At 39.9% G+C, this 23,230-nt stretch overlaps 1 protein-coding gene across 2 annotated transcripts in view; it reads right to left on the bottom strand.

The window, feature by feature from the left end:
* The window catches only part of abcc3 (ATP-binding cassette, sub-family C (CFTR/MRP), member 3), a 72,859-nt gene that overhangs the window by 28,136 nt on the left and 21,493 nt on the right, over nucleotides 1-23,230 (bottom strand). For both annotated transcript variants that reach the window (XM_008284297.1, XM_008284296.1), the window contains exons 2-10: nucleotides 18,387-18,563; nucleotides 16,876-17,001; nucleotides 12,236-12,373; nucleotides 8,408-8,533; nucleotides 8,065-8,126; nucleotides 6,781-6,912; nucleotides 3,403-3,657; nucleotides 1,188-1,365; nucleotides 870-1,031 (exon numbers count right to left, since the gene is read on the bottom strand). In XM_008284297.1, the coding sequence (XP_008282519.1) occupies nucleotides 870-1,031; nucleotides 1,188-1,365; nucleotides 3,403-3,657; nucleotides 6,781-6,912; nucleotides 8,065-8,126; nucleotides 8,408-8,533; nucleotides 12,236-12,373; nucleotides 16,876-17,001; nucleotides 18,387-18,563 (1,356 nt within the window). The remainder of the gene's footprint in view (nucleotides 1-869; nucleotides 1,032-1,187; nucleotides 1,366-3,402; nucleotides 3,658-6,780; nucleotides 6,913-8,064; nucleotides 8,127-8,407; nucleotides 8,534-12,235; nucleotides 12,374-16,875; nucleotides 17,002-18,386; nucleotides 18,564-23,230) is intronic.

Here is a 23,230-nt window from a genome sequence, read left to right as displayed (position 1 = left end):
ATCAGCCAAAAGACAGTGGTGAGTAAGGAACTGAACAGACATGTTCTGTTTGTCAGTCTATCATTCTCCTACACTTTGTTTCAGTAATATGAACAACATTCACCTACACATGCACCCAATCATTTTGCCATACTCATTTTGAAGCGCATACGCCTACTTGCTTCTAAACACATGTATAAATATTCTACTTGCCAGCTTACAGTGCAGCTACTGGTACACACTTTGATAGTGCCGACAGTTTATAAGAGACTGATGTCTTTGTATCAGAGGGGTTTTGAGTTTAATGTCCAAGTGTTAATGTTTGAGGGTTGGGGGGTGGCAGACACCAACCTGATGAGTTGTGAGATTTCTGACTTAAAAAGACTGAGAACCACCAATTTAGATTTCCATTGTTACTTATTAAGAATAAAAGAAAAAAATAAACTGAAGCAAAAAGTTACTGTTATTCAGCACCAACTGAGGCCTGTAGCTAAAATAATTCAGACCCAGCTCCTGTTTGGGTTGCTGTGCCAGAGTCTTTCAGACTCTCTGCTGCTGGTTCAACAGCTTGTAATGTAATTAGATTGAATGTAATTCAATGAGGGTGAGGTTATCTTTTACAATTCTTCTGGCTTGGGAGAATCAAATTATTACTGACAGAAGGAAACACAAGGCTAAGTTACAGCCCACTGTGTGGGGTTGGCCAACAATGAGTGACAGACTCATCGTTCTACATGTAAACTCCTGCTCCAGATTCCAGTTGGCATTGAGGGGCTCCTTAAACATGGAGGGAAAAACCTGGTCCTAACTATACAATTTATTCATGGCTTCATTCCACAAAACAAACTAGGGAGAAACGAAAATGTCCTGTAATCCATTTGTGAATGTACCTGCCAGAGGAAATAGAGCGCCAGCATAATCTGAAGAGGAGCAGACCACAGCATGTTGAGGAAGGTGGTAAGGTCCATGAACCTCTGCGCATCCACAGACATCAGGTTGACCACCTCTCCCACAGTAGATGAACGCTTGGCGGCGTTAGTTATCACCAGTGCCTGCAGAATAAGGATGAGGAGGAAAAAAAACACAAATCTTAACAGTGCAATAAATGTCTCTTCTGTAAAGCATAACCATATCTCCTGCAAAATGACATGTACTATATGACCAGAATCTTGCACAGTCAGAAAACTAAGATGTGACTTCTGACATACCTTCCTGTAGATAGCGCCTATGACAGCTGTACGAATATTCATTCCAGTGACAAAACAGTACTGAAAGTGATGGTGGAGGATGAGAGTCTGTAGCAAGGCTGTGAAAAACATGAGCATGGCCAGTGTGTAACCCCACCAATCAGGGACGCCTTTCTGTTTTGTGAATGAGATCAGCATCCTAAAAAAAGTGAAAGAAAAGGAACAATTCTTTTAGGTTAAAACACATAACAGTGAACTAACCTGTTAATAAGGGCACATAGTTAACTTTACATTGTAGACACGCATACACATCCTATCTATTCAACCATCCATCCATCCATCCACTCCCCATGTACTCCCATGTGGCTGCTTCTGGTCTCCTAACATGACCTTTAAAAATGACCTCTCACTATGACACAAAGTCTAGCCTGGCTGCTGACCGCCAGTACCATGCCAAAAAAATTGAGCCAAGCATTAACAAGATAATGTAACTAGTGCTTCAAATGTATAACATTGGCAGAAACCTCAGCAGCCATGTTGCCTTCCTGCTGTGAAAGAGTCAGCACATCTCTATTTACATTCCCACCCGAGGTTCTAATCTCATCTGTGACTTGTCTGCAACATGCTGTTTGTTATCAAAATCAAACATGCGGCATACTTTTATCAGCCATCTTCTAGTGTATGACAACATGTTGTTGACACTGTTTTGACAACACAAGTGGTAAACTTAACACGCCTTTTAACAAAAAATAACCTGTTAGTCCTGTATCTATGTGTGTTTGTGCATTTCCCTTCAAAGCATCAGGGAAACCCAATCTGTGCAAAGACTGGTTCCACAAATAATACTACACTTCTTTGTGTGTGTTTTACTTATCAGTCGGTCTAGATGCACGTTGGTTTCTAAGAAGAAGTAGCAATGTCACCTTGGGATTGTTCAGCATGCTTCTAGGATGCTAGTTAGTTTCTGTTTTTATCTTAAAATGCCTTTTTGGTAGACAGTGCAGCATGCTGATAGCTTGGTGTTCCATTAGTTTACTATTTAGCTTAATGCTAGCAGTTTTAACATGCTGCTTTTTTGTTTGATACATTTAGCGACTTGAGCGGCATGCTAGTTAGCTTAGCATGCCACAAATAGCTCAACATATTTCTTGTTATTTGATGTATTTAGTGGCTCAGACAGCATGCTAGCTAGCCACTTGAGAGGGGCAATTTATGGCACTTTTATACTTTCTCATGTCCATACTGGGGGCTAAGAACAAAAACTAGAGGATCCAGATCTACAATGATGGTTGGATAACTGAGCAGCTAATGATGTTTAGCTTGAGGCTGCCATCAAGCCAGTTGAGCCAGCCTCTCTAGTTTAACTTGAGCAGGTACATCTGAGTTGCCGAGTGTCTGGTCTTTGCATGGGTGGGTGTGGATTTTGTGGGTGGGTGTAGGTTTTAAAGGCACCTCAAAGGCAAGCTATAATATAGCAAGAGAATGGTATTGTCGTATTGTAAGTTTACATGAATGATTGCACAGCCTGCAGCCACTGCAGGACTTATTGATAAGTCAAACTATAACTTATTACTGTATTTACTAAACACGAAGTACTAAAACTTTTTAACAGTCCTTTGCAATATGTCTGACATACTTTAAAAAAGGTTTAAGTATTGCTCATGTAGGCAACTTTCAAAGGTTGAAAAGTATATTTGAAAATATAGATTAGAATGTCTTAAATGTATGCTTTGCTTTAAATATCAAGCAGCACAGTAAATCAAGAGATTCAATTTTGTTATTATATTAAAATAAATGTGACAGAAAATTATCGGACAGATGTCTCATAAAAGAACATCAGATTTGAAATTGCAACTCGACTTATGATACATTTGACAGCTTTTCCTGTGACACCAGTGGCAAAGATATAATATCAAGATAAATCTTTAACCACACGGCATTTGGTCTGCTATCGCTGATATCTTACCTCACTTACATAGCGATAAGGCGTACATAGAAACTGTTATCAGTAAATTTCCATTTGGGCCATTACATGCATATAGATGAAACATATTTACATAATGACTTTGCATGCTGAACAAGAACTGTATGTATTTCAAGCAAAGGCAGCTGCTACACTCCAGAAAAACAAATCAAACCAACAACATGCAAAAGATGTCCTGAAAATAGCATTTGACAACACTGGAACATTGATAGATCTTCTGGGACTGTGCTGTAGCAAGGACATTCTTTTTACCTCAGAAGCTGAGGGTTGACGAAGGTGATGACATCCTGCAGGAGCTTGTAGGCCGAGCCAATGAGAAAGTAGGGTCCAAAGGCTTTGATGAGGGCGCGTAGGAAGGATGGCTGGCGGGGAGCAGATTTCTGATTGGACAGCAGCACCTCTACTTCCTCTGGGCTGCTTTCACCTCCTCCTGCTGTGATGTGGTTGGTGGTCGATGGTGGGGGCTTGGAGTACGCGGCCTGACTCGACAGACTTTGCTCACAATGGCTGTAAGGTTTGGGTATTTAGGGGATGAAAGAAATTCAGAGGGAAAGGGAGAGAAAAGTCACAAAGGGCTCAACATGTTGACGAAAATAGTACGAGACAATAGAGCAATAAAAATAGGAAAAAGACACTACAATAATGCTCTTTCAGAGAGACTTCAGAGACTATTGTTGCTGATGGTGCTCAGTAAAGCCCTCTAACCATCAGCAATGGATTGGGCTCTTTTCTTGGTCCATTGCTATTTACAGGATAAATAATTTCATCCTTCCTGCTCAGTACTTAATTGTTCATTTTTCTATAATTTTATATGCCAGCGGTTCCACCCCAGCCCTGACTGTGATTCATCTTGAGTCTACATTTGATTCTGTCCAATTATTACTTCTTAATCACAAGCTAGTTTTTAATTCATAAAGTACCAAGAGAGAGACAACAGTTTGAGACAGACAACAGACACTTTCAAAAAATATTTCTTTGTAGGAAAAATCTTTATAGTGAAAAGAGCTGCAACACTACTAGCAACAATAATCAGAGCCCTTAAAGATGTTTTCAATAGTTGATTAAATGACAAATTGTTTTAGCTATGAAACAGGTCATATGTCAAATGTCAAAAACTTTGACAAAACAGCAAGTAGTAACACAAACATTGAAAAAAAAAAACTTGCATCAACGTCGTAGTGCCGCCCTTGTTCTGACTGATTGTGGTTGCATTTGTTTAACAGATAAATAAAAGTGTGCACATAAGGACCTCATGCAGTGGGACATAGTAAAAGAAATGATCAGTGACAAGAACGCTTAGCAAACTACACAAAATTCTAATACCAGCCTGAAGTGCAGGAGTCGGATTCCAGCAGTGAACTAACGGGCGACTACAGTTCAACGAGACCACACCAAACAGGTTTCCAGACCACAAGTGAAAAGGCCTAATCAAGCTTTTCCATATCATTTTACAAGTTGCTCTCAGTGTAGAAAATACAGTGAAACTCCGACAGGAAAGCTGCGGCACACAGAGAGGAAGCAGCCTGATGGAGGTCAGAGTTCAACCGACTTGTCGAGCGTGTTTTTTTTGCTGAAGTAGTACAAAGTGTAGCTGGGAACTAAACCAATTTCTCTAGCAAGTGGCTGAACAGACTTAGACTGTGGAATGTAGTATTACAGACATGAGAAAAGTAGTTAATTTTGCAGAGCAGCGGGGGATCCGTGTAATCCTTGGAGGCACTGACATTAAAAAACAAAAATATTCTATGAACATACAGAGCACGTCAGAGCAGCAACGCTACAGAACAGAGCAAAGCTTTTCATACGTTCTCTCTGATGCTGCTGCAGGCTATGTGGGTGAGTTGTTTTTTTCTTGTTTTTTTTTCTGTGAGAAGTTTCCCTCAGCTCTTTACTGGCAGTAAATACCAGCAGTAGTACCAGTTTCATGTATTACAAGTAGCTATCCTGCTGCTAAGGTTACAAAACACATGCTCATGGTTTCACTTGTGCAAAAACAGAGTGAACATACGCCTGCACGCACACACACACCCACCCACACCCACACACACACACACACACAAAGAGCCCTGCCTTCTAAGACAACATCCTTTCCCTTCTCTGTTCTGACGAGGAAGTAAAAGGAGGGGCTGCTTCATTGAAAAAACATAAAGTCTGAGTCCATGATAAGTTTCAGACTGTTTTTTTTAAAGGCAAAAAAGAAGCATATTATAGATGTCTACGTATATGAGTCACAGTAAACAATTCACAACTTGCAAAACTAAGGTCTCCAAACCTAAGGTCTCATTCGGTAGGATTACATCGTGAAGATGAGAAATCTCATTAGCACAGCCTGAAGAATGAAATTCATTATCCATTATCACTTTTAGTGGCAATATTTAGATTTTTTTTCTAATGTCAAAAACCCACAGTAAAGTGATTCCTCTATACTAGCAAGTATAGTAAAACAGGTATAGTAACTGTGTGTTCCTCTGTGCCATTGAGCTTTAACTAAGATCAGTGAGTCACACCTTTGCACTGGTTGACAAGTTCTAATGTTTATTCATTCATAGTCCCTAAGAAATGCTTGAAAACTATAATGCCTGTTTTAAGGAATGAATTAGCCCTATAAACAAGTGAAACTATATAATTGTGGTCTGTTTCAAAAGATTTATGTCCTACTGAAATGGACATTTTATCTCCACTTGATGTCTTAGAATTGTATTACGACGACCCTATCCTACCAGTAACAGCTGTATATCTTCATCCACCGCTCACTGTCCTACTTAGTGGCAGTGACAGCCTGACAAAAATGGAGGACACGTTTAGTATTTTTTGTGACTCGCATCTCCCTTTGCTGGCAATAAAGTAAAATAAAATGTTTGTTTAAAAATGTTAAGCCAGCTATCAGCCAGCGTTGCCTCACTTTTAATAGATACAATCAAATTAGTTTAAGGTTAGGCTAGAAGTAACGGAAATTACAGGATAAGTTAACGGTTTGTCAACTTCACAGGCACCTGTGCAAACAGCACGCAGTCATCTGTAACCAGGATACCAGGGATATGAAAAACCAGATTTATCTGTGTTCCATGTTAACATCACATCTCCAATATAGTCAAAAGTGGGATGAGCTTCATACTGGTGCCCACTTGACGACAATCATTTTGGCAGGAGTGCTGAGAGACAAAAGGAGTCACAGTTTCCTTTTTCTGTGTCCAAGATAATTTAATCAAAATTCTGACTCAAACTGAGACTGAAATAAACATACAGATATGTCTTTATGTGCAGAACCCCTCACTCAATAAAGGGAAAACTGAGTGCTCCCACTAGGGAGTCTGGTCCCTATGAAACATCACGTCAGTCATACACTTACAATAATCTAGCTTTGGTTCAAAACATGGTAGCAAGTAAATCTGAATATTGACCAACTGCTGATTTTAAAGTGTTCAGGTTACAACAGCTCTCCAGTTTCCAGATTTACCCTGGTTTCTCCCACTAGCCTGCTGTTTTAGCGTGCAAGCACAGTGACTTTTTCAATTTCATACACTGTGATACCAAACTTTCATGTACATGACACCAAGACACTGGAAAACATCTGTACCACGGATTTGAGAAATCAACCATTCTTTCCACCTTCCTCTTTAACAAACATACCTCTTGGCCTTGGCCTGCTCCTTCTCCCACTCGCTGAGAAGTTTGGGCACCATCACTTTGGAGCTGTCACGCTGATTCAGAGACCACAGATCTTTGGCCTCTAGGGGCATTTTGTAGCCTTTCATGGCCAAACTGAGGAAAAGAAACATCAGTTTAATTTAATTTGGTACATTAGGCAATTCGACACTAACAAGTGTATTACTGTAAACAAATGGGACATTACCTAAATAGTTATTAGACCACATTTTGAACCTTCTTCAGTAAGACTTCTTCTATCCCCTGTGTATGTTTTATTGATTTGCCAAAATGTGATTCTGAAACTAAAATCCTTTATCTAAGAGCCATCTTAGTTAGAATTACTCTCCACAAAAAACACTTAATTGGGTTTCCTGGATTTGCTAATCATCATTATGTACTATTGGATTAGATTTTACCGGATATTGGCTTGATGCATTGTCCGGCTCAAGTGGGAGATTGGCTTACAGTGCAAAAGAGGAAGACGATGCTGTGCTCCCACCAGAAAAATAAGTCATGGCCTCTTTGTTGCACAAATAGCATGTAATATAAACAGATAAAAACAGAACCACTGAGGAGAATTGCTAACCATCTCAAACCTGGTTTCATTTGTTTCCACTATTTACCAAGGCATAAATCCACAAATACACAGCTATTGTGTTTGTATTAGCAACAGCAGCAAGCTAGTTAATTCAGCATTATTTTGACAGAGATTTGATTCGAAAGATGTTTCTCAGAATAACATACACAACTCTGTAAGGAGCAAAAATACTGTTTGTGTGGTCACTCAAGCTAACAGGTGGTAGCTAATACAGGTTTCTCACCTTGAGGAACAATCTAAGCTTGCAACCCATCCTAGTAAGATATTGGAGATCATGGTAGATATTTAGGTAGCACGTGTGGCCTTGTTAGTCTAAGTTAGTTCGAGAGAAATATGTCTGTTTGCTACTACAGCACCAACCTCTAACTATGTAATTCAGAACTAGTTTGGCTTTCTTGTTGCTGTAACTAACAGGAGCTAAAATGTTCAAATTGGAACCCTCTGTTGAACTGCAACATTACTTTAAAGGTAAGGGGAAAATAACGTGCTACATAAAATAAAATATGATTCTATGAAACGTGACATTAGAAATTCTATTTCTGAAAAGAAAATAATATTCGGGTAATTATTTACTTCATAATGCATTTACTAAAGTAAAAAATTATATATACAACAAACTGTGGGTCTAAGGAAGTTCAGTGCAGTGGAAGAGAGCAGTGTGAGCCCACCTCGTGAACCACCAAAACGTCATTTTGGAGAGAAAACCTGCTGTGGATTCAGGGCACGGATTCTGAGGAGAAATTGAAAAATGTTCAGAAAAGTAGGCCAGGGAGGTTAAACGAGGACACAACTGAGCAGCAACTGAATTCTAATGTGTGTATGTGTGTGTGTGTGTGTGTGTGTGTAGAGAGTGTGACCTGCTTAAACAAGCATGGAGCCGCTGCAGAGCACACTCAAGACTTCTGCACCACTCAGAACACTGAATATACAATATCAGCAGGAATACAAGACGTTCACATGTTCAGGAACACACTAACATGCTTCCTGGATGGTGAAAAAAGTACAACTCACAGGGTCAGTGACAACATTGGAGAAAAGAGGAGGCTTCTCATTGAAGCAGCACAGGATCAGCTCACAGACCACCAGACCGAAGTAGAAGTAGAAGGTGGTGAATCGCAGCTTGTCTGTGACTTCGCTCTGAAACGAGAAACAAAGACATGCACATGGTCATGCCCATATGCAGGGAGGTAGTTCAGAGCTTAGTAGATCTAAAGGAGCATTTTCTACCTACTAAATTTTGGGTAAAAGTTTTAAAAAGTCACTATTCAGGAGGCAGTACTTTCAGAAGGTTCGAGTATAAAAATAATAATCAGGATGGAGCAGTTTGAGAGATTTTATGGTCACTGGACAAAGTCCAAACATTGCTGCTTGACAGCACTCAGAAGGAGTTTGCCACTGCTGCTACGCTTTCGATACATGAGCAGACTAATTTGCTTTGTCTTCCAGGGCTTTGGCCCTGCCGGGAAAACTTAATTCGCATGTACTTATATTTCTGGGCAATTTCCTGCCCATTAACTATTGGGAAATTAAAGTTCCTCAAAATGTGGGTGTCACATCACTTAAGAGTCTACAACAATGCTGGCAGGCCTGTAAATTCGTAGAAAGCAGAGCTTTAAGCTGAATGCTGCAGTTAGGCATGGGGCTGAAAGATTTAGGGAAAATAATGTGATCTTTCTCAGAGGTTTGTCTAAAAAATGTCACAGGGGCGCTGCGCCCTCATACTCCCGACTTACACCCTCTTACCAAAGTGCCGATTGAACCCTGCTTCACACCAGACGCACCAATGATTTACATGTAAAATCAATGTGAAGACGCGATTAGACGCGAGGAAACGTTCCGCGGCGCGACTCGCGCGGCGCGATTGACACGAGTTGAGCGAGTGATTCGCGCGAAAGACAAGATTCTAGCCGCGCTAAACGCGCGTTACGCACATAATGCGTAACGCGATACCGATCCTCTCCAACAGTTAGTCAAACTGGGTTCGGATCAGCCGAAAACAGCACTGGAAGCAGCCATCATCCCCATCGGTCGCTTCGCTCGCTCCACACTATGTGCGCCTTCATGCAATTTTTTTCTAGAAAAGTGCCTGTTTCTGATAAATATTGTGATAGGATTTATGTGTTTCAGTTCAATATTTTTTGTAATATTTTGTAATTTTCAAAATGTTTCAAATTTCAATTTGAATTTGAAATTGATTGATTTCCTGCACTTATCATTATGATGATGGCACTAACATGGGTATGTTTGATAGACTGTGTTAACAGCTATTCTAGTTTAGCATACTAACATTGGCTAACCATCATTAAACACAAAGTTCATCTAAGGCTGATGAGAGTGTTATCCGTTTTGCAGGTTATTTAGTCATAAACTTCAAGGTAAACTGCAGAGGATCATTAAAGCAACAACAATATTTCAAGGTTAGCCATCCAATGTTCATCAGAGGATTTCATTCAAAATCTCAAATCAAATACTGAGCTTCGTGGTGACACTGGATAAAAAGTCAGAGTATCCAGTCACAAAGTCAGTAGTTTGTTCCTCTGACTACAATGAATGTCTGCATACCATTTCACCACAATCCAGTTTAAGATTAGTGGACTGACATTTTGATCTGAGTGACGGACCAACATTGCCATCCATCAAGCAATGCTTCTGGCATGAGGACGAAGCAGACTTTTGCATGAATCTTAGCAGAGTTTACAAGAGTAGCCTGAGAGTCTAAAACCACGCTAGCAGCCCTGTGAGGCTGTAGATCTGTCCTTTGACCTAAAACTTCTATCCATTCATTAACGTTCTCAGAACAATACACCCACAGAATTTTTTTTCACGTGAGCACATAAAGACATTTGTAAATCAATGCTACACCCTTGACAGACTAAAATCAGTTTACCTTTATGACTCATACTTGTGCATAGGTTAATTTTTTTTTTATATCAATGTGATTACAACAGACCAAGCTTACCAAAGAACACTTTGAGAATGAATGACAAACTCCATCCATCCTTTCTCACATATAGATTGCACAACAAAAGCAACTAATCTGTGGTAAAAGTCAGACACACCTTTTGCACTCTAATATACCTACAACCCAGAAAGGTGCAGTCTGAAAAAACACAACAACTGAGAAGTAAGCTCTCTCACAGTCAGGTGTAGCTGTAGCTGTGCGGTGCTAAAATATTAACTTGTATTTCTCGTACATGCATCTAGTTCAGTGGATTGTTATCTACCACTGGAAAAATATTGTTGTATTGTATGCTCTACAACAACAAAGCTACCACAAAACGGCAGAGACAAACCACACTGGTACAACAACGGAAAGATCAAAAAGAACCTCTAAGGCCACAGAGGGAGGCCTTTAGCCATAAATCAGATTATCCTTCACACGTAAAAACGTGAATATCAACCAATGTAAACACGTTAATTGGGTTAAGCCTTACTCTGATTATTAACCATAATCCAATTATTACGTGCATGTTAACACAGCCTCTAACCTTTTCCACAGCAGAAATGAGCAAGTTTGCCAATTAGAGCATAGAAACAACACGTTTCACAAGGATATAACAAACCATGATGCAAAATATTAAAGCTGCATTAACCCATGTTTGAAGGCCTTCACTCAGGTGTGAAGCACAGCAAGCTGCCGACACTTTGGAGTGGACGAGACTCGAAATATTATCTTTTCTTTTAACTCAGTTTTTGGAAACATTTGCTTCTTTAGCTGTTCACCAGCTAAGTGCTATCTCTGTCTGCTGGTGGCAGCTGGGCAGACAATGTATAGCAGGTGTTTTAGAACTTTAAAAAAAAACTAAGAAACCAAGGTAGATATTCACCTGTTGTTTTTTACCTGGAGCAAGTTCTTTAACACACTCAAAGTAATTGATCTACTGTTAATTTTTTTTTTTTTTTTTTAAGTATTCCGTAAAGCTCTAACTTACACTTATCTCTACAATATCTTAAATTTCGTGCTTCTTGCTGCAACAAAATAAGGATAAACCCTAACCCTTAAAAAGACTTTATTAATCTCAAAATAAATTCTTCTATCATTATACATTCAAACAGTCTATATTACCTATGTTCTCACAAAAAATTACAGAAAATTTGTGAATGAATTTTACTTTAAAAACAACACTTTTCAGCCTGAGTAGTAGAAAAAATTTGTAGGTCTCTAATCACTTTGCTCTCACAAGACAGAGGGAGTTATTTAGGAGTCTTGTAATTCTGGTAGATTCAAGTTCCACGGTTATAAAAGCCAGAATTCTCAGTCATGTATTCACCTGGGTCAGTGGTGTTCATTAGCAACTGTTATTATCACTTTGTGCTATGGGTTTGCTTCTAATGCACAGTTTACATTTTCTTCCACGGTTTTCACGCTGATCTCGGTGCATCTGTGCGTTTCCTCTGTATATCGACACCACAGACTGTCTTGTCTTGCTGCCTGCAATGTTTGTTTACTGGGTGCTGCAGCTCTGTTGGTGAGCTGTGCACGCTGGAGGTAAGATAAGTAAGCTATGAACAACAGGCCTACTATTCCCTTGCTGCTTTCTGCTTAGCCATGCCCTCATCTGACCCCTCCAGCACATCCACTCAGTGTAAGCTCCAAACCAACTACTAAAACAACAAGATGGGGGGAAGGGCGCAGGCAAAGCTGACTGATCAAGTGTCCTTACATGTCAAGAACACTGCAGAGTTTAGGAGGCTGAGGAGAAGAAAAAGTGGCAAAGAATAATAAGAGGAACGATAACATGAGTTGAACACTTCTGAGGGTTGAAGATGAAGAGGCAGCAGTGAGTGGGGATGATGGCAGACATGTAAAAGGCATTTAGGGCGACAGCGTATTCTCACCTGACTGGAGGCCTGCAGGATCTTGGAGCGGAAAGGCACGATGGCACACACCACAGACAGGAACCAGAAGATAAAAAGGACCCCTGAGGACTGAACCCCACGTAACCTCTCAAACTGGATCAGAAACGTGGCCAACAACTGTGAGGGAAGGGAGGGGGATATTACGTAGAGAGAGGGAAAAGGAATTGGGGGGCAGAGGGAGAGACTGAGTTAGATTAGCCAAGACAGAATAACTGAGGGCATGTGAGGTAAACCACAGTCTGACTGGGTCAGCCTTTCACGCCGACTGTTAACTCTATCAAACGCTGACTTAGACATCCTGCTCCACAGATTTTTGGGGGTTTTTTTTGTAAGCCAGTACAGTCTTCAGAAAAACTGGGGACAAACGGATGCTTTTGCTCTGCTGGCATTACATAGGCACACCAAAAAAGACAGGATATGACAGCCTCTATTGTTAAACAGAGAAACAGTGAGTTCAGATCCATGCTACATACTAATTCAGAGCAGCTTCAGAGTATGAGGTTTGTTTAAACTGGAAAAGTGACAAAGTTAAGCAGACTTGTGCCATATGCATCGTTTCTGAGTGTGCTGTCAATGGACACTATTCTGCTAAAATGTAATGCAAGACAGAAACAAAGGACAGTTCCAAAAGTGATACTGGAAAACCGAACAAATCAAAAGTGTGCTAAATTTTAAATATTCTCCTGTTTGCGAATCTTTTTGTAGAGATCAATTGGCAACACATAGGGCCAAATGCTGCTGCAATTACTTTGACAGACATTGCATTTGTGATATAAGATAATTACAGTTGGAATGATAATTTCTTTTTTCATTTTCTGGAGAATATAATTTCTCGCCAGGGCATCTCCGGAGCAAAACAATGCTTAATTTATAAGGTATTTTGTGACATGTCATATTATCATACTGTCACATTATCAAAAAACTGTAGCTCCTACAATTTGAATCTGAATTTCAGAGTTAGATCGTTAAATTATTTTTCATTATTCCTGTGTTTAGGGTTTTTTTGTGCGGGTTAAAAATTATTGTTCAATAATGCACTAATTAGCATCATAATTAGCAAGACCACTCCCTCTAACAGGATACTATTATACAGGCTACAGTGAAATAGCATCAGCAGTTCAGATCTAGTGTCATTGTCGCCAGTGCCTTCTCACCAATGAGTGCAAGCTGCCTTGTGTGCTTAGTTTATCCAGAATGTTCAACATCTACAGTGATTTCACAGCTAACCTGTTTGGTTGAAACAAAATCTGGCCTGTTTGCAAGGCTAGTACAGTTTAAAACAGTTGATTATGACATTAATCAAACATGCCTTCAGTGTTTTAGAGAGGAGAATACTGCTGTTGTTTTTTTAACCATTTTGATATTAAATTTGCCAGCACAGTGGAACGGTGGTTAGCACTGTTGCCTCAAAGCTAAATGGTTCTTAGTTCGCTTCCTAGTCTGGAATCTTCCTGCATGGAGTTTGCATGTTCTCCCTGTGCAGTGTGGGTTCTCACCGGGTTCTCCGGCTTCTTCCAAAGACATGCTCAAGCTAATTAGTGATTCTAAATTGTCCGTAGGTGTGAATGTGAGTGTGCTTGGTTGTCTGTCTTTCTGTGCAGCCCTGTGATAGACTGGTGGCCTGTCTGGGGTGAACCCTGTCATCACCAAGTCAGGTGGGATAGACTCCAGCCCCCCTAAGACCCTAGTGAGGATTAAGCGGTGTGTATAGAAGATGGATGAATGGAAACCAAATTTTATAAACCTAGACTTAGAATTTGGCAGTATTTGTTGTGGCAAATTCAGAATACACGTTTTGTTTGTGGGGTTTTTTTTGAAGACTTCCTGGAGCCTCGTGGCCTGATTTAAACAATTCTCCTAAGCTTTCAGTTCACTTTGAGGCAAGCTGTGTCCTCTCAGATCTTTCATATTTTTCTGCTGCGTGACCTCTTTCATTTCAGTACTTCCTTTCTCACTTTAGATTTGGCAGTCTGCAGGTCTGTGTTTAGATTGAGGTGATAGTGAAGCATTACGTGTCTTTAATTTTCTTACTAAAAGGAAAGCCACTGATGATGTTGTTGTAACAAGTACATTGTGTTTTAACAGCAAATAACCTGAAACCATTTGTAAAAATGTTATTTTTTTGCTTTTTTTTTTGATTTTTAGAAAACCATGACTAACTGTTTTAGGAAGGAGCTTACATTAGTGCGAGCTTTTACACTGGTTGTTTAATCTACACCAAACACTTTCTCCTAACAGTAATTATATGGCAATAATAAAGGCGAAAGAAGTGATGACACATTCCATTGCTGTAGACTTGAAGAAATGTGACTTTCCTGTTACACAGGATATTAACAGCTACAGTGCAGCTCTGGCCTCCTTTTGAGCAGCTGTAACAAGTGAATTTCCCCCTGGGGGGATCAATTAAATTTCATCATGCAAAGGATTTCTATTTACACACCCTCTGGTTAGGTTTACAGTAACAGCCTCTTTACAGATTCGTTTGGAAAATAAACCCTTGAATGCATATGACTTCGCTTCTTACTGCTTAACAAGTTGTACTTACTATACATTCCTGGTAAAGCCAAGAATGCTTTTTGCTTTTGAATAAAATAAACAAGTTAGAGGGTGTGACCATCAGATAAGATTTGCTTGAACTACATTTGAAATAGCTTGTAACAACTGTTTGATGCTGTGGTAACACAGTGGTGCAGCATGACCAACAGCATCAGGTCTTGATTATACTGCCTTGCGACACACACAGACACACTGTCGATGTTACTATACATGTTTACCGTCTGCCAGAGTCGACTCAGAGGACTCTGTTCCATGCATGCACAGTAGGTTGTATGAACATTTCTGGCATGAACACTACAGCTAAGCATGTGCGGTAGACTCCCAGAGACCAGAAAAAATGATGAAATTTCCGTCATGTAACCCCTGCATATTGGCAGATGTGAAAAGTAACCCTGGCTTTGCACAATGACAAAGATCTCTTAAATTCTTAGATGCTTGTGAAGCACATTTATCTGCAGTGTGACAGGGAACTTCCAAAATTCTATTCAGTTCTATTTGCTCACCTCTCCAACAAAAAGCAAACAAATTCCTCCACAATTCCTTCCCAGACCTTGGTTTGTGGCTAAAATTCAAGCACTCCTGTAATACTGATGAGTTTCAAATGACCTAAAACAATGCCTTAAACTTACTGTTGATTAATGTGTCAGCTCAGCCGATCACACTTTAACACGGATGCTGCTCTAACGGCATCTTCTTTCATTGATTTTTCTGTACCCTGCTGATGAAGAGACGTTTAATAGGAATACCTCAGTACCAGTTAAATCACTTCCTGTACTGTTTCCCTCTCTGTAGTGTCTGTAGTTGCCATGGCCACACAGCGAGCCACATGACAAGTTGAAAAGTTGAACCATCATAAACTCTGACAGCAGAGGCACAGGGCCATGTGCATTCATTAGAGCGTAGTACAGGGCGATATCCCCATATCTCTATCTTCTAAGTGGGTATTTGTTGTTTGTGAATCAACAAATAAAACTACAGGATTGCTATGTGTAGAAACTCAATCATCCAGGTCATAATAATCCTTAGAGCTTCAGTAAAAAAGTCTATTTGCTTTTGGCTGAAGTTCTTCTATTAAAATTAAATGCTTGTTTTACATCTCTTATTGCTTCAGGAAATCAAAAATTATATAGCTTTAATACTGCAGCCTTTTCATTACCTCACAAAGGTTTGTTACAATAAATAGTCTTAGCTTATGTTGTAGCATTAGCAAACATGTACCGTAATGGACTGCTGTGTCTGTGTTATGTATGCAATTTTCTGCTGTCTTTCCTTGTTTTTCTTGGCCACACATTCAGCACATTCTGTGACATAACCGTGCTTAGGATGATTAAAATGTTTAAGAGGCTTCGTTGATCTGTATTGTGTTTACTGAAGCTAAAGTGTGGCCACAAGACCGACACCAATAATGTTCTCTGTACCAGCTCTTCCTCGTCTGCACTCGTGATGGCTTGCGCTTCTCTAATGGTGGGATGATTTTGGCTTTCCTCGCTGTCCTGCATAGTTGAGCTGCATTGTTTAAAACAACTAGCTGCTAGCCAGGAGGGAGTGTGTCCATTGCATCTGTGTGTGTGGGCGTGTGCATGTAACCAAAAAGAAATATTTTGATCCCAAGTTGACAGAACATGACTGGTTATTTATTAGTAAGGTAAGTTTTGATTTGTAGTTGAAGCTTTATGCAAGTTAGGGCAGCCCCCCAGCACTAAGGTTAGGCTTACTGCCCATGTGATAAAATCATTTTTCCAACATATCGAAAAGAGAAAGTTACAGTCACCATCATTTCTCTGCTATGGGATGAGCCGCCACTAGATTTGCATTAAAAACAACGGAGGCAGCATTAGCAGTAGTGGGTCGCTGTCGTTTTTACAATGCAGCCTTGGTGACCCTTATCTTTTATCACTGTGTTCTCAAAGAGTCCCTCTTCACCCTGTGCTCTGGATCAGCCTGTATTTGCATGTGTACAAAAAAAGGGGTTGATTTGTATAATTCCACCGCATACTCCATTAATGCTGATCTGAAGCCATGACTTATTCAAAAGTAAATTCTAAAAGGTACCCGTTCCTCACCATGGTCATGCCGAGCACCAGCGGAGTAATAAAGTAGATTGGCGGCCGGCTGAGTCCCTGCCGCAGCTCGTGGAATGTGTAGAAGAGATCCATCCAACACACAATCCACAGCAACAAGCCAAACACCTGAGAGCAAACAGAAAGAGCGAAGGGAGGGAAAGAGAGGATAAACAGACATGACATACTGTGAAAACTGAGAAAAGTAAAAGAGATGAGAAGGCTATCTAAACTTTATAGTGCTGGACTGGTTTTGGCCAGCTCTTTGTTTAGAGCTGTAATAACCACGGTCACTTGAAGCTGTAACTTAAGTTCTGGGGATAGTTCTGTTGATCAATTTAAATCACAGATTAGGATGACACCCAAGACATTATTCATTCGATACTGATCCAAACAAATGCCACATGAACAGTCTTGGCCGGAGTTTTTAGTTTAACCGTACTTTGAACACATCAACCAACAAACCTGGTAACAGTACGACAAATGTGTCCAAAGGTTTCACAATGCAGAGCAGTGAAAGCTACATACAGGGTTTATAAGACACTTTGCATTGTACTCTCATTTTAGTTTTACCATATATTTTAGTGAATCTGTTGTGGTGCTGATAAACACAACAGAGCTCATATGTGATTGGTCCACTCCATATACTACAAGGGCAGGGCTCATAACACTGAAACAAGCTTTTGTTGTATGGTGCATGCTGTGTTAAAGCAGATATTTACCTGTGTTGTTCTGTCTTCAAATAATTTACAGTGTTGTGAAGCTGTTACTCTGGAGAAGATCCCTTTTCCAAATCTATCTTTTAAGCCAACCTCAGATTTCTAAGATTTTAGCTGTGATTTTTTTTTTTGTAAAAGACAAACTGTTAAGCTCTTAAATCAGATCGTGGGAAAATCTACTTGTTCCACAATCCCCGATATTTTCTGTCCTGTCCTGATATTATCACCACAAAATCTGAAATCTGAATCTGTTTCAAATTCAAATAGCTGTAGATCAAACCCTGAGAGACGGACGGTTAAGAACAAGAGTTTGAGCTGGAAGGTATGAGGTATATTTTAAATTGGTTTGTCTGAACACAGAAAAAGAATAAACGAGAACCACTTATTCTTTGCTCATTTGTCCTAATGGACAAGCCATTATACTGATTCATATTCCTGGAGGCAGACGGTCCTTAGGATAACAGTATCCAACCGACATAATCCCTATTTAGTTGAAGACGACTTATATAAATCAAAAAATCTATGTTAACGGAATGAGTAATGTTTCTATTAAATCTCCTGCTGCCATGTGTGTGCATGTGTGCACATGTCTAGAGGTTGTTGAAAATATTGAGCAACCTTGACGTTAGAGTAGGTGGTGCAGCTTTCTGATCACGGAATAATTCTGAGATAGAATTGTACACTGAAAGTAATTTAACTACAAATGAGCAAAGTGATGAATGAATGAATGAATGAATGAATGAATGAATGAATGAATGAATGAATGAATGAATGAATGAATGAGATTCCTCTCACCGTTTTGAACCTGTTCATAATGGACATCATGATGTATCCTTTGTTGTTCCTCTTGAGATAGAAGAGGTAGATGGGGCTGACAGCCCACAGGTAGATGCTTGGCAGCCATGACAGGACAGAGAGCTGAAAACACTCTGGGAGGTCGGGCCGATCTGTGTGGAGCGTCTCGTTGGCTACCTACAAAGAAGCAAGAGAACAGACCTTTAGTTTACAGACCTCCATCTTTAATGAAACAACCCCAAATTGAACCTTACTACAGACAGAAATGTAGTCCTAACAGAAATCAAGATGCACATTCCAAACAGTGTGCTCATGTGTCAGCCAACATCCACCACCCACACAAACACCACAATTTCATCATACCAGATGTTTTCCTTGAACTAGAAGTCTGCCATCTCTAAAATCAAGGGTGGGAAGCATGCAGTGATGTCTTGCAAGAAAATATTAGCTCTAATTTTTAAGACTACCAGCTTTTTAAGAGGCAAGTTTAAGGTCAGAGCCACAACAGCCTGACAACATTCCTATAAGCAGAGATTATTTTTGAACAGTGTGTAAAAAGTCAAATTCCATTTTGCATTTTTTCTGCATGGAGGCATTCTGATTTAGTAGATCTGAGTCTTGGTGAGAAGTGGCATATTTTCTCATATATATTACTGGCCAACAGGTAAGAAGTTTTTAATATTGTTAGGGTTTCTGGTAATGGGAGTTTCAGCCAATACTAGCATCTGATATTGTGGAGCATGTACTGCAGATTAAAGCTAGAGCCAATGTTTGCCTCTCCTTATTAACGGGTTCCTAAATATGAGTGTAGTATTAGAAAAAAAAAATCCTCTGCCTAAAACTATTAGCAGACTTTCCTCTGTGTTTTTGCATTTGTTAGACTATTATTATTGGTCACCATTCTTTACCATTCATTCTTACATCAGTGATTGCCTATCCAGGACTCCTTGAATGACCCTTTAAAGCTCACACACATCTATGGCAGCACATTGAAACATAAATGATTTCAAAAAAACCCATTAAGCTGCTAGCGCTGTGCTCACTTTGTAAATTACACCAGTAACTCATACTGCAAAAAAACTGATCCAGACACCACAATGATGGGAAACAAAGTAAGGCAGAGACCGGACTTTGTCTACCTCTGAGCTGGTAAAGGTTAGGAAACAAGTATAAGACAAGCTGAAACTGTGATAATATGTTATTATTGAACCTTCACCACTTCATATGCAACAAGTATGATTTATATGCTTTGCAACTGAAGAATAATAAGTAGAGGACATCCGGAGGAGGCAGGTAGAGTAAACATAAAATCATAGAGACACCCTCACGCAGAGGTTATCGTGCTCCCCTGGACAAACACGGCTGAAGGCCCACCCACAGATAGAACCAAGACAAACACAGCTGCCACCCTCCAACCACTTTCAACAAATCACCACACCCATGCATGTGAGGTCAAGTGCGTGTGAAAGTGCTGGTGGTTGGTAGGTGCTGGTGCACGTGAGTAATGTGGCGTAGAGGGCAGCTGCAATTCTTCTTGAGATGGTCTCGACATTTTGGCTCATGAGCGAGCCGTGAAACCGTGGTTTCATTAATCTTATTGACAGCAAATATTTACCAGGCCCCGGTGCACTGTCGATCTCCTGATGACTCAACAGAAAACTGAATAAACACTTAGATGAGACATAAACATATTGTTGTTGAATGTGGAATTTTCCATTTTAGCAAGCTTGAAGTGACTAAGAGTCCAAATAAGCCCCTGCTGTTAAAAATATCCGAAAAAGGCTCTAATAGTGCAGATCAACAAGACCAAATTAAATTGCTCTTTAAGAACAGAGACAATGTGCAATAGGTTCATCTAAATGATTCACAGAGAGCAAATAATAAAGGATGTAAAGCAGCACTTACGTTTTTCTTTTATTATTATTATTGTATTTTTAAAGAATAAATTGTGGGCAGCAAGTAGATCCCCGGTTCGCGTCCCAGTTTGTTGGGGATCTTTCTGTGTGGAGTTTGCATGTTCTACCCATGCACGTGGGTTCTCTCCGGGTTCTCCGGCTTCCTCCCACACAATCCAAAAACATGTTGAGGTTAATTGGTGATTCTAAATTGTCCGTAGGTGTGAATGTGAGTGTGCTTGGTTGTCTGTCTCTAAGTGTAGCCCTGTGATAGACTGGTGACCTGTCCAGGGTGTCCCCTGCCTTCACCCTAAGTCAGCTGGGATAGACTCCAGCCCCCCCACGACCCTACTGAGGATTAAGCGGTGTATAGATAATGGATGGATGGAAGAATAAATTGTCCTATTCACTTTCTTGTGGAGATTTAAATCTTAACATCAGTACATGTGTAATGTCTGTGTGGTACTAGCCTAGCTTAGCATTAAGACTGACAACAGGAGGAAACAGCTAACCCTGTCCTCGTACAGGGTAAGAAAATCTGCATGCCACCACCTGTAAAGCTCACTAATTCAGGATATAATTTGCCTGTTTAGGTCAAACAAACCAAGACAAAAGTGCAAAACAATAATTCGTAGTTTTACAAGGAAGGTTTCACTACGTTTATTTTCTGATCAAGCGCAGTGAGTTTTAAGGGTCCTTAATCACTGCCTGTAAACCTCACAGTGAAGACAAGATGACGACGGCTGTTCCTGAAATTCAAACTTTGCCTGGCTATAATGTGAAGTCATAACAATGTGAAATCTTCCACATTATTAAACTTAAACTGGTCGGATGGGAAAAAAAAAAAACAAACTCTTATGTAGTTGTTTCTCCATAAGAGGTATGTGAAAATCTAATAATTCACATACATTCTTAATTGTATTTATGAGGCTGAAATTTATACTGCACCTAACAATTGTTTTCATTGTAGAGTAAACATCAGGTATTTCCTTTATTATCACTTATTTTGCCAGATGCCAGAAAATCTTAGAAAATGATCATAAAAGAGCAAAGAAACCAGGAAATATTCACAATGAAGAAACTGGAACAGGACAATTTTGACATTTCTTTCTGCAAAAAATAATTTAAAGTTATTGGTAAAATAGTTGGTGATTCATTTACAGTTGACAGCTAATAAATTAAACGTTGCAGCTTTAGACAGTAATATCGCTGTGTTCAATAAATTTACTGATCATTGCAGCTGTTTCTGAAATACACATCTTCATGCTCGCTGTTTCCTCTCATTTCCATTCTTTAGGCTAAGATAGTCTAACAGTCTCCTGGATGTAGCTTTAAATGATTTGTGACAACAAAGAGAAACGATTCCGCATCAACACAGTAATGAAGGACATCATAATGTTGCCCAACATCTCAGCACTGGATGAGAAAATCAACACCTCCATTGACCTTGTATCTTTCTTTTCACAGCTGGATTCCTAGCGCCACTCAAGTGCCCTCTGTCACAGAATGAACCTTGAGCCAAGGACTAACATCAAGCTCATGGTTAACTTGGGAAAAACTCCAGCATAAACCTTTGCCATGCTGAAGGTTGTGTACAAGGAGTAACTACGCGTGGCACAAGAAGTTCAGAATCAGGCGGGATCACGTGGAGGATGACCCAAAACCAAAAACGTCCCTCAACAACTAGAACTGATGCCAAGACCCAGAAGGTCAAGGAAGAGTGATCGCGGGCTGACGATCAGAATGATGGATAAGAAACTGTGATTAAATAGAGAGTCAGTTGGGATCATCTTATTGGACAATGTGGGCATGTGGAAGATTTGCATGAAGTTGGCATGGGCAAATCATCTAACAAGATGGTCCTGACCTGACTCCCTATTCAATCCCAGTTGCTCAGCCATCATTCTTCACAAGTTAGCAAAGACCTGGATGTTAGTCCTCTGCTCAAGGTGCAACCTGTGGCCCCCTTTACATGTAGCAAAAAACAGTGATATTTCAATGCCTTTGGTCTACAAGCAAACGAAGCTACAAGTCACAGAAAACGATCATATCTCAAAACTCCAGCCAAAGTGGAGATTTGGAAAAAATCCATCTTTACGTTTTCATGCAAACAGGAGGAGACGGAGTTTGACGTCACAGTATCCGACAAAAGCGTCATCAGCATCATATTGTTTGCGACCCATGTTTACAGATTGGTACTGTTGGGTAAAAACAGTATCAATATGTCCATATACTTAGAATGACATGTTTCCCAGTCAATATTTTCAAGTATTTTACTTGTTTTGTATTCAAACAACACATTTAGGAGTAGCTCCACTTCTCTGTTGGTTCAAACAAACGACCCTCGCATCATTATTGTTGAAATAACAGGAAGTAATTTGTGCCATTTGTTGTTATGTTTTTTTCCAGGATTCTGATTGGCTAGCATGGCTTTATGCTTCTTGTTACACTGCCCCCTGTAGGTTTGGCATGCTCATAGCAACATCTTAACGACATATTTATGCTGGTTTATGTAAACTTTTTTTTTTTTTTTTTTTTCTTTTTCAAATGATCTGTTATTTTTGAAAACGTAGATCTGTTTTTACTTGTTTTAAATACTCGGCTATGTGTAAACGTGGCCTGTGACAGAGGGCACTTGACTTGTTGGGCAAAACTCCGATGTAGTTAATTACTGTGTGGCTGCTGAGTCGTGAGATCACCAACCAGTGCCTTGATACTTTTGTTCACACCTCATATTTATCAGACATACATGAAATTGCTCTCAGTCTTATAATCAAGCCATCGGCCGGATCGGTAGAAAGAGGTTTTCCCAAGATTTCAAACTATTGCTTTTGACTCTCATGGCGCAGCGAAGGCAAAGCAATAAGACAATGAAAAAATAAAGTAATTGCTTCTAAATACAATAAATCCTTCAAGTTTGACCCCACTGGACTTAGACAGGATATACTC

This window comes from Stegastes partitus, unplaced genomic scaffold (genome assembly GCF_000690725.1).
Source record: "Stegastes partitus isolate 25-593 unplaced genomic scaffold, Stegastes_partitus-1.0.2 Scaffold354, whole genome shotgun sequence".
Taxonomy (NCBI): domain Eukaryota; kingdom Metazoa; phylum Chordata; class Actinopteri; family Pomacentridae; genus Stegastes; species Stegastes partitus.
Note: the sequence above shows the minus strand (reverse complement) of the source record. Positions and strands in the feature narration are given on the sequence as shown.